General features: G+C 44.1%; 1 protein-coding gene across 3 annotated transcripts; it reads right to left on the minus strand.

The window, feature by feature from the left end:
- Positions 1-388: 388 nt before the first annotated feature.
- Positions 389-9,996, minus strand: slitrk3a (SLIT and NTRK-like family, member 3a). Of its 3 annotated transcripts, none has more exons than XM_037464309.2 (3): positions 9,336-9,996; positions 8,454-8,542; positions 389-6,081 (listed from the first exon to the last, which is right to left on the minus strand). In XM_037464309.2, the coding sequence occupies exon 3, from the start codon at positions 6,021-6,023 to the stop codon at positions 3,309-3,311; it is 2,715 nt and encodes a 904-aa protein (XP_037320206.1). In that variant the 5' UTR covers positions 6,024-6,081; positions 8,454-8,542; positions 9,336-9,996; the 3' UTR covers positions 389-3,308. The 3 variants fall into 3 exon arrangements, with proteins under 3 accessions (XP_037320206.1, XP_037320187.1, XP_037320198.1); XM_037464290.2 differs by having other exon boundaries at positions 9,184-9,996; XM_037464301.2 differs by lacking the exon at positions 9,336-9,996 and adding an exon at positions 8,690-8,857.
- Positions 9,997-10,209: the final 213 nt, after the last annotated feature.

Here is a 10,209-nt window from a genome sequence, read left to right on the forward strand (position 1 = left end):
AGCCGAGGACAGAGAGCCACACACTGCATTTGCCGTGCTGAAGTCTTGCCAATGTGGAAACCTCCAGAGAGATGTTGAAGGAAAGGTTAACTCCACTGAACACTCTAATACCACTGACTGAATAGAGAGATTCAAACAAGCAGTGAATGTTTACATTTCACACACAAAAAAGAAACATTAATCCAACCTTAAATCCCATTGGTTGCCATTGTCTGATATGAAATCACATGGAGATGTTGGTGCAGGATAACAAGAGGATTTATTGGGATAAAACCACTCAGCATGTTATAATGGGACAGAACTCAGCACTCATTTGTGAAAGATAATGGTGGGTTGGTGACAAGAGTGGAGGATAAACGGTTACCAAGATATGGGACGGTAGCAAAAATCATCAATGATCCCAAAACTTTATTTGTTCATTAATTTGGGGGGGTTAGGGGTGAGGGTGACGTTTGGGCTCAACATAGTAATGCATTATGTTTTTAATCAAACTGAGTGCACACTTAAAACGCTGACCACATATAGACTAACCTCTTGGTCAGGGAAAGGAAAGCTGAACGTGTTGGTTTGTGTGTGTGTGTGCGTGTATGTGTGTGTGTGTGTGTCTGTGTGTGCGTGTGTGTGTTTGAAAGTACATAGGTGAGAAAATAAACAAAGGAGCAGAGCAATGAGGTGGGGGGGGGCAGAAAGTAGGGGTACAGCATAGTGAAACGTTCTGCGACTGGGAAACGGAGGCTCGGCGTAATGCTACCATGCTCAAAAAGGCTTTATATGACAATGATCTCCAGTCATTTTTAGCAACAATAATTGTCAAAGAAACTAAACAATGATTGCAACACAGGGTAAAATGTTTCATATTATGCAAGCTTGTAGACTGGATCCTTACTGATGATGATTGCTCTAAACTAGCTAAGGGCCTTCCCATTTAACATGGAAGTATGTGGTTTGCTACATGTCTTTCATTTAGCGTAAGTTGACAGAAAACCAATTGCAATTGAGGATCATCACTCCTAAACCTATTAAAATCAAAGCAAATGGCATGTCATGGCCATTTTCAAATGAAACAGAAATGCAGCCTTTTTATCATAGATAGTCACAAATGTGTAGACATCAAGATTGAATCATATTTTTCTCAAACAAAAATGTCACTTCAGAAAGATAAAAAGCACTATAACGTTGTGACCGGCAAAACCAAATTTACTCCCAGCTGCTCAAACCTTTTTTGTGTAATATTTGGTCCCATAAATAAATCAGACTTATCCAAAAATAACAGCAAAAAAGTTATACAATCAATATGTGTCGTGAAAGAGACTGTTGAGGGTTAAAAAACTGTTCACGTGATAGTCATCCCTCTCAAGATTTCTTGTTTTTTCAAGATAATGCTTCATTTTTAGTTGGCCATTTTCATGTCAATATGTTTGAAAAAAAGCAATAAAGAAGAAAGGTAAAGAAAGCATTAAACAGATTAAACTGATAATGGATAAAATTCTTATGCCATTTTTTTTTACATCTATATATTGGAAAAAAATATCATACTTAAATGAGACATATGAATAATCTCTTAGAATAAGCATTTTGTGCAAACATCATAACTGCATCCAATCTACTAAATGCCCAATGACTGAAAGCCTTTTTATCGCCCTCCTGTGGAATATCTCCACATTGCTACCGTGGAAGGGATCAGAAATTAGATGTGCAAATTCAAAGAGCGACACTCGATCGTGTTTTCATTCGCCTTTTCAATTACTGGTTATTGACCGTCATCAGCAATACCCGTTAAGATAATTCAAATTGCAGCGCGCTGCACTGATTTGGTATATCCCGTCAAACAATCAACTTTAAAACCAGCTGAATTCTTTTGCCTTCATTATGTCCTATAGGACAAGTTATAAAGCGGCGCATACAAATAGCACACTGTGATATCCATTTGGTAAGGGTCATAGGACAAACTACCTACAAACAGAAAAATATTATATTTTTTAGATAACTAAACCAAAAAACATTTTTGCCGCTTTAATTGACCCTTGTTCCTATGAGAGAAATAAACCTGGTACTAATTTGAAAATAAAAAGTATTCATATTCAGTTGTAATGTTATTTCCCTCTGCAACATTCCTGTCTAGCACTCACTATTGGTCCTCTAGCTCGTATCTCATCCCCAGCAGCATTACCTCTTGATTTTTGGCCAGCCATTAACAAGACACCAAATACACAACCCTCTACACACAAGTTCCCGTGGCATCCACCCTTTCAACATGTGATTGAAGAGTTTGTTTTTATTAAGAAGGCTATACCAGACGCATAATCACTATACATTGATTTAACATTACCTTTACAATTAAATTCTTCACTGAAATTACAGAATAAATATATGCACATTTTTCAAATCTTCAAATCTTTGTGAGAGAGAAAACATTAAAAGTGCCTCCTACAAAGCCGTTAGTGGGTGACGATGGGGAATCCAGAAGCAATGGAAGGGGCATCAACAAAGTGCAGGGAAATATCCAGAAAACCTTGAGCGTTGTCTTATAATAATATTCACAAATGTTTTACCATCCGTGCCTCGGCGCATCCTTTTTTTTTTACGAGAAGCACCCTGATATAGACGGAAGTCCTCATTAATCGTAATAACCATATTAATAAGATATAAAAATTAAATAGAACACTGAACTGTAAATGTGTTACAGTATCTCTGTTCATGATGTGATGTGAGTAAATCCCCTCGCTTCCTGCACTGAAGCAAGTGCATGCAGCAAACTGCAGTTCATTTTAATATACTTTTTTTTTTTTTTCTCTCTCTCTTTCGATTATTTCCTACAAACTCCATGTGCATGGCCTCCGGGTGGTCGTACATCCTAGTCAGGGGTTAAAGTGTACAGAAAGAAACCCCAAAGTCAGGGAGACGTCCAGCTCCCGTGCTTGGTGGGCATCATGTTAACTCCATGAAAAGGGGTTATAGAGACAGATGTATTTTAGGATGTTTTATATGTTTTATTTCCCGGCGCCCCTCTCGTTCCTCTTCTGCTCTTTGTCGGGCATATAGAGATATTTATATGTTATAAAAATAACGGCTGTTGACATTGCTGGCTACTCTGAAAAAAAGGCACTTCATTGAAATATCTGAGAATGGCCTCTCCTCCAAAGTGATTTTGGGGGGGAAACTTTGTAACTGTAATATATTTTATTTCATAACATGCTGTTCTTGTTTGTATTTTGTTATGTTGGTTTGGGGTGATGTTTGTTTTCGGGGTGACAAAGTAAATGTGTTGATTTTGTGTTTTTGTTTTTGTTCTTCATGTGAGAGAGATGTTAAAACCGGTAGGATTTTTCCAAAACTTCGAGGTAATCAGGCTTGGTTTGAAGTTTGGCCCTTAACTCGAGGTAATCGCTTTGGGACTGGTCGGGGTAGCAGCCTTTCCCCGCTGTGAAAAGCAATGTCTCCTTCAGCCGTGCGTCCTGCTGCAAATCCGGGTACTGCATGCCTGGTGGGTGCGCATGCGCCACATGCATGTCCTTTAGTTTGGGCACTGTCCCATACAAACAGTCTACAAAGCCCACTGTTGGTGTGGGCCTCTGACTGTCAATTACTGTGTGGCATAGCCCTCCGTTCTCGTGAAATGCTGCCATGTCAGCCGTGGAGTGGTTAACTGTGACGATGGTGTTGAGTTGAGAGTTAGAGACGGCCAGGGTCCACTCTCTCTCCTTCTCTAATAATGTCCTGTAGTTACTGCTGCTACTGTTGCCACTGTCTTTCTTCTCTTGAAACTGCGCTCTGTCTTCCTCTGCTATCTCCCCCTCTCTAGGCTTATAGATGGGGTTGTTACACATCTGCGTCACCGGATGGGGAATGTAGTCATAAACGTGACCATGGGCATGTGTGTGACCAGCGTGAGAGTGAGTGTGCATACTAGGGGTCGTTTTTTCTGGGGTGCCAGTGTTACCAGCGCAGCTCTGCCTCGGTGGGTCCTCGAAAATCCTGCATTGCATTTGGATCCCGGTCAGATCTACCTCGGAACGTTTCCGGAAAGGAAGGTTCTTCCTGCGACGAAGAACAAAGGCGAAAAGCCCGGCAGCAACAAACACGGCAGAGATGAAGAGGATGAGTAGGCTGAGAATGAGGACGGACAGTGGGACAGCGCCTCTCCCACCGGCTTCGCCCATCTCGGAGCTCTTTGTGGTGGAGTCGTCCCTACCAGGCAGTGGGGGGGAGGGGCTTGAAGAATACTTGAGCTCAGGACAGATGACCTCAACCTCAAGCGATCGCAGGTCCTTGCCAAACGCGAATTCTGGTGTCTTGCAGATGACGTCTCCCACCACAATCACAGAAGACAGCTTTTCCAGCCACTGCTTGAGGGGGGCGATATCGCAGGAGCAGTCCCAGGGGTTCTGATAAAGATCGATCTTAACAATGGAGGTTAGATGCTCCAGAACTCCACGGACGGGCATGGAAATGAAGTAGTTGTTTCTGAGGTTGAGGCGTGCAAGATTGGTGCCAGCAAATGCGCCATTGGGAAGGGAGCGTAACAGGTTGTCATTGAGAAAAACCAGCTCGAGGTTTGGCATCAGGGAGAAGGAGTTGGGTTGTATCTCACGTATCACATTGTACTCAAAGTAAAGAAACCTCAACATCTGAAGCCCCCGAAACATCCCAGGGGTGAGTCTCTCAATGTCGTTTCCATTCAGATATAGACTTTTCAAACTAGGCAGGTTGATAAAGGCGCCTTCTTGGACATAAGATATCCGATTATTCCCTAAATGCAGTAAATCCAAACTTGAGAAGTTCCAGAAGTCAGATCGGTATATTTTCTGTATTAAGTTCCCACTAAGATATAATTTCTTGGCATTGACAGGCCGTGGGAGGAGCTCGGAGATGTTGTGAAAGCCTTTCTCTTTACAGTTCACTGTTAGCCCCAGGTCATTGATGTGAAGGTTGCATGTACATCCGGATGGACAAATGATTGGGATGGGAGGCCTTGTTTGGTAGCCCGCAACAGGGGGCTGGTTGATGCCTGGATAGTTGCTATGAGCGGTTGGAGGGTTCTTTGTGGGCCGAGGTCGTTTGGTGGGCTTGACAACTCTTTCCTTGTATTCCACAGAAGAGGCTGTGTTGTGAAAAGACGAGAGCATGGAGGAAGGTTTAGTAGGCCATGTGTTCTCATTGCTGAATGGGATCCGGGGAATTGCCAGCTTGGCCTCAATCTCTGCATCTGAGAGCAGCGGACAGAGCTCACTGCGCTTGATTTCCCGTAAGTCCTTGCCATGTAAATGGAATGGGTACTCGCATGTGATCTCACCTACCAAAGCTGTATAAGGAATTCGCTCCAGCCAAGTTTTTAACTGGACAATCTCACACACACAGTTCCAGGGGTTCTCCTCCAGCTGGATTTCCATTAGGTTCCTTCCAACGTACTCGAGAGTGCCCTTATACGGCAAATTTTTTAGTCTGTTTCCTCTCAGGTCCAGGTGTGTTAGTGAGATGGATCGGAAAAGATAATTTGGGAGCATGGGAATCAGATTGTCATTTAGTATGAGCACTCTCAATTTGTGAAGATGCCGGAATGCACCACTTTCAATCCGTTTGATGACGTTGTAGTCCGCCTGGAGATACTCTAAACTCTCCAACCCCAGAAAAGTGTCATTCCGGAAAACTTCTAGTTTGTTTTCATGCAGGAACAGCCGCTTGAGTATTCCTAAGCCATTAAACGCTCCCGCGTGGATATCTTGCAAGGCGTTATTACCCAGGTTAATGGATATGGCATTGTTGAGATGGAGGAAGCTGTTAAAGTAAAGCTTCCTCATGGAGTTTCTCTGCAGGTTGAGTTTGAACGGCCTGCTCCATATCTGGGAGATCTGGCTGACATTTGTAAATCCTTTGCTGTCACAGTGGACATGGAAGATGCCCTCCTTGACCTCACAGTAGCAGGGCTCAAAGCACGGCTCGTCGATCTCCTCGGAGTCCTCTAGTAGTGGGATCGGGGTGGTCCATCCTAAGGCTATGGTGCTCAGCAAGGTAACCCACAGCATCCTCGCTGACACCAAAGGGATGAAGTCTCGGCTCCAGGGACAGAGCCACTTCACAGCACTGCAACAGAGTACAGAGGAAAGAGAGAAAGGCAGGGAGGGAGGTCATGGGGGTAGGGAATACACACACAAAAGCACATGCAGGAGAAAGGTGCATTGGTTTAAATTGAATGGAATACAGCTTAGAAAGGAATACCGGTGGGTAATAGAATTACATTGGAGACTACACGTTTGATGCGTCAATATCTGGTCATTTCAACCATATCTTAACCCAGCCCTATGGGATGGGGAATATGACACCTAGCAACGTAAACAAATCTCCACATCCGGATAGTTAACGCCAGCATGTATTGTAATTGTAATTTATCATACACGGAACTTGCTGGTAAGGTCACAATAAATCACCTGAGAGATGCTTATCAGCATGAATAAACAAAGGCAATGGCAGGTGGATAAGGTTAGCTCTGAGGAGACACTGTCCCTCTGCTCTATTTATTACATAACGGGGAACTCGATCCGTCTTTTAGTAAGCGAGAGAATATCGCAGGAAGTGGACAGGAACGGAATAGGTATCAGCCAGGTGACCATTAGTGGGACGAGAAGAAGACTGCCAAGGGACTTACTGAACATCAATCACGTTAGAATTCATCTAAACATATTTATGTTTTCTAGTCTATAGCTTAAAGAAATATAGTGTCATTCAGAAAAAGGGGCCAAGAACGCTATGGTATACATAGGGTCTCAAAAAATTAAAAAATTAAAAAAGGTCCATTTATGCCCGGTTTCATGGGAGTGGCCGTTGTGACCACCACAATGTGTTTTGCCACACCAGACGCCAACAAAAGGTTATGGCACATTGTTGCCTTTTACCTTGCAGTGTGGCGTGTGTATTGTCAGCCTTCTAGTGACCGTGAGATTGACGCTGCGCTGGTTTGCATTTCAGGCAACAAAACCTCCCTTTCTCGCTCTCAAGGATTCAATTTCTGTTGTTTTGTCACAGCCCTCGGAATCTGATAATGATGCACAAGTCACCCTTAAGCGTATGGAGGGTGCACCAAAATTTCAATTAAAACTCAAAAGAAAAAGCAGCACAATCAAATGCTCGGTTCAATTGCTCTAGCACCATTTACTCCAATTCTAATTATCAAGCATATAAAATGTGTAAAGTCTTATTATTGATATCATTTTAATTTATTATTACTGTTCTTATTAATAATAATAATAATAGGCCTTGTGATCTCTTTAAATGGCTTTTCATGGATTCATCACAAATGGTTTAGCTGGCGGCCAGAGTATTTTCTATATTATTACAATAGAACCAAAGCATGTTAATGTTACTTATCAAGTTACTTGGTACCGTTTGCTCAGAATTAAAAAAAGGTGTAAATGGATGTTGTCATACTGTTTATATAATAATAATAATAACTCTTGCAAGGAACCTATCGAAGTCTTATCAATTAGTAATTGTTAATGTGGCCTACTATACGAGTTCCGTTGAAGGACACTGTCCATCATCAGTTGTGTTTGCATGTATCATTATTTAGTCAATTATGAGTAGATTAGTAGACAAGTCTGCAAACTGTGGGCACCATTGAGATGTCTATTGGCCACCTCCATACATTCCGGTAGTATTCTGTAGTTTTATCAATGTATAGAACCGCCACTAGTGCAACCTGCAGAAAACGCCGAGGATATTCTCCCACGCCACATTCTTGGGCAAAATTCCCCATGCATTCGGGAGGGGGAGGGGGAGGGGAAGGGATGAGGGGCATCAAGTCAACTTCTTCTGGTGGTGATGCCATTGAGTATGACGGGAGAAGAAGAATGGAAATTATAATATTACAAAATACTACTGTTTCAACAATAAAAATAATAGTAATACTATCAAGACGGGCTCATAGAAGAGTCCGTTCGGTATATCCATGGTGTGAAGTGGGATAATATCCCACCCGTACGAAGTGTCACCCAGCCCCTGAATATATTTGAAGGCTGTGATTTGTTTTACACGCACTAACACGCACAGTGCTGTCCATTCAAACGAGGGACCTGGCAATCCAGAGGAGATTCGCCCGATGTGAGCACAGCCGCTGTCCGTGGTGCTGAAACCAAAAACCCAGCGACACGGGGGAAAAAAAGAAGAAAAAAGAGGGAAAAAGAAAATATATTGTAATCCCCCAAAAATGGCATGACAGTAAAATGCGCCAAGGAGAAAAAAAGAATTCCTTAAGCACGATCTCCTCATTGTGAAAATCCCTGTTTGTATTGCCCTCTGCGTACGTAATCCTCCAGGATTTATTGATTTCGGCTTCCGTGATATAGATCAAAAAGCGCAAATGCAATGTCAAAAAAGTAAACACGACATTAAAAGCAATTCGAATAGTGTTGCCATGTTATATTCCCCTGGGCGGATCGAATCGGGTGCTGTATACCTACTTAGTTTAGTGGGATTCCAACTTCACATATCCTCCAGCGATGTGTTCTGTTATTGCCCGGTGCGTCCCATCTCACCATCCAATGCCGGGCTGTGAGGAAGATAAGAGGAAACGAGGGGGGTAGACCGAGCCGTAGGAGGAACAGGAGAAATCAGAGAGTGGAGCACGGAGTGCATTTAGGAAGGAAGAAGAGAGACGCACGCAATCAAAACCCATCTGTTGGCCACATATACTTACGTAAAAGTGCTGTTTCCCGTAGGTAGCGATCTCAATGCGACCCATTCATCTTACATTTATATAAAACTAAGTTACTCAGAAACGATGGCACACGTAAAGCTCCAGCTTGTCCAACCCGGTCAAGGAGCTTGCACTCGTCCTCTGAAATTCACCCCAAAAATATCATCGCTGTCGAAGCAGCGGGGGGGGGGGGGGGGGGCAGCGCTCGCTGACATACATGCCAAGCATAATGCAGTCGCGCCTCTCGCCGTGACATTGGCAGGAGAAACTAGGCGAATGGGGAACAAACCGCTTTTGATCAATCAAATCAAATGGATCCCCACGATCCGTTATCCTTGATGGACGGAGAGCGCCCGCTCTCGCTTTTTTTGGAGTCCATGGCAATGCGGGCACACTTATACGCACGCCAAACACATCTACATACAAGATCCCCCTCCGGATTCGCTCATGCACTGGCACACACACACACACGCACACACAGCTTAAGCACTCACCTTAGTTTCGTACCGCAGTTGGACAGCATCAGGGGGGAAAAGAGCACAAGTGTGAATCTTGTTAGATCTCGCTCTCTCTTTCCCTCCCTCTGTCTCAGTCTCTCTCTCTCTCTCTCTCTCTCTCACTCCCTCTATCGCTCTCTTTCTCTCACCCTCGCTCAGCGGCTGAGGCAAAAGAGAGGATTGAAGACGTGATGGGAATGCAATCTTTCCCTCTCCGGCTCTCGGGTGACTTTGACTCTCTACCTTTCTTCCTAGTCTTTTTTATAAACAGTTTACTTAAAATGCAAGCCCTTGACTTGTGCCCGTCCGCTTCCTCTTCCTCCCTCCTCCTCCTCCTCCTCCTCCTCCTCCTCCTCCGCCGCCGCCGCCGTTGCCGTCCCCCGGGCGAGCACTCAACAGCAGTGTAGCCGGGTGAGAGTGTCCTCCCCTTGGTTTCAGGACCGCGTCTCTGTCCTGTGCCCAAGTGCCAATAGCCTGTGGATCATAATGACGGCTGGGTCAGCTGCTGTCTTTTTTCCTCCCTTTACTTTTCTTTTTTTCCCCCTTATTTTTTTGGGTGTCTCGCTTTCTTGGGTCCGTTTGCCTGTCGTGCGTCAGAGGAGTGAGAGGGACCGAGCTGGGTAGGTGGAGGGGGGCGGGGAGCAAATGGGTGAGAGACGCAGTGGAGAGAGGTCTGGTGGTGAGAGAGAAAAAGGAGGAGGAGAGGCAAAGAGTGATGGGGATGCTTCCGCTGTGGTTCTGGATGCTGCCGGGAGGAGGAGAGGAATGAGAGTGAAGTAAGGAGCGCTCCGGCTTTCGGGAGCGTGCACGTGCGTCAAGAGGGAAAAAAGACATGAACATATTTTTAAATATGTGTGTGTGTGTGTGTGTGTGTGTGTGTGTGTGTGTGTGTACGCGCGGTCGGAGGGTCCTGTCGATGACGGTTAAGGCGCAAAGCGACTTTCTCGACATGCTCTTTTAGAATTATTATTTGTATATATTTCATACTGACGCCACATGCTTTGTCTGGTGTTAGTTTTTTGA

The sequence above is a fragment of the Pungitius pungitius genome, chromosome 3 (assembly GCF_949316345.1).
Source record: "Pungitius pungitius chromosome 3, fPunPun2.1, whole genome shotgun sequence".
NCBI classification, from domain to species: domain Eukaryota; kingdom Metazoa; phylum Chordata; class Actinopteri; order Perciformes; family Gasterosteidae; genus Pungitius; species Pungitius pungitius.

Excerpts from the sequence above, each read along its gene's own strand:
- slitrk3a (XM_037464309.2), bottom strand. The coding sequence starts at position 6,023 with ATGCTGTGGGTTACCTTGCTGAGCACCATAGCCTTAGGATGGACCACC.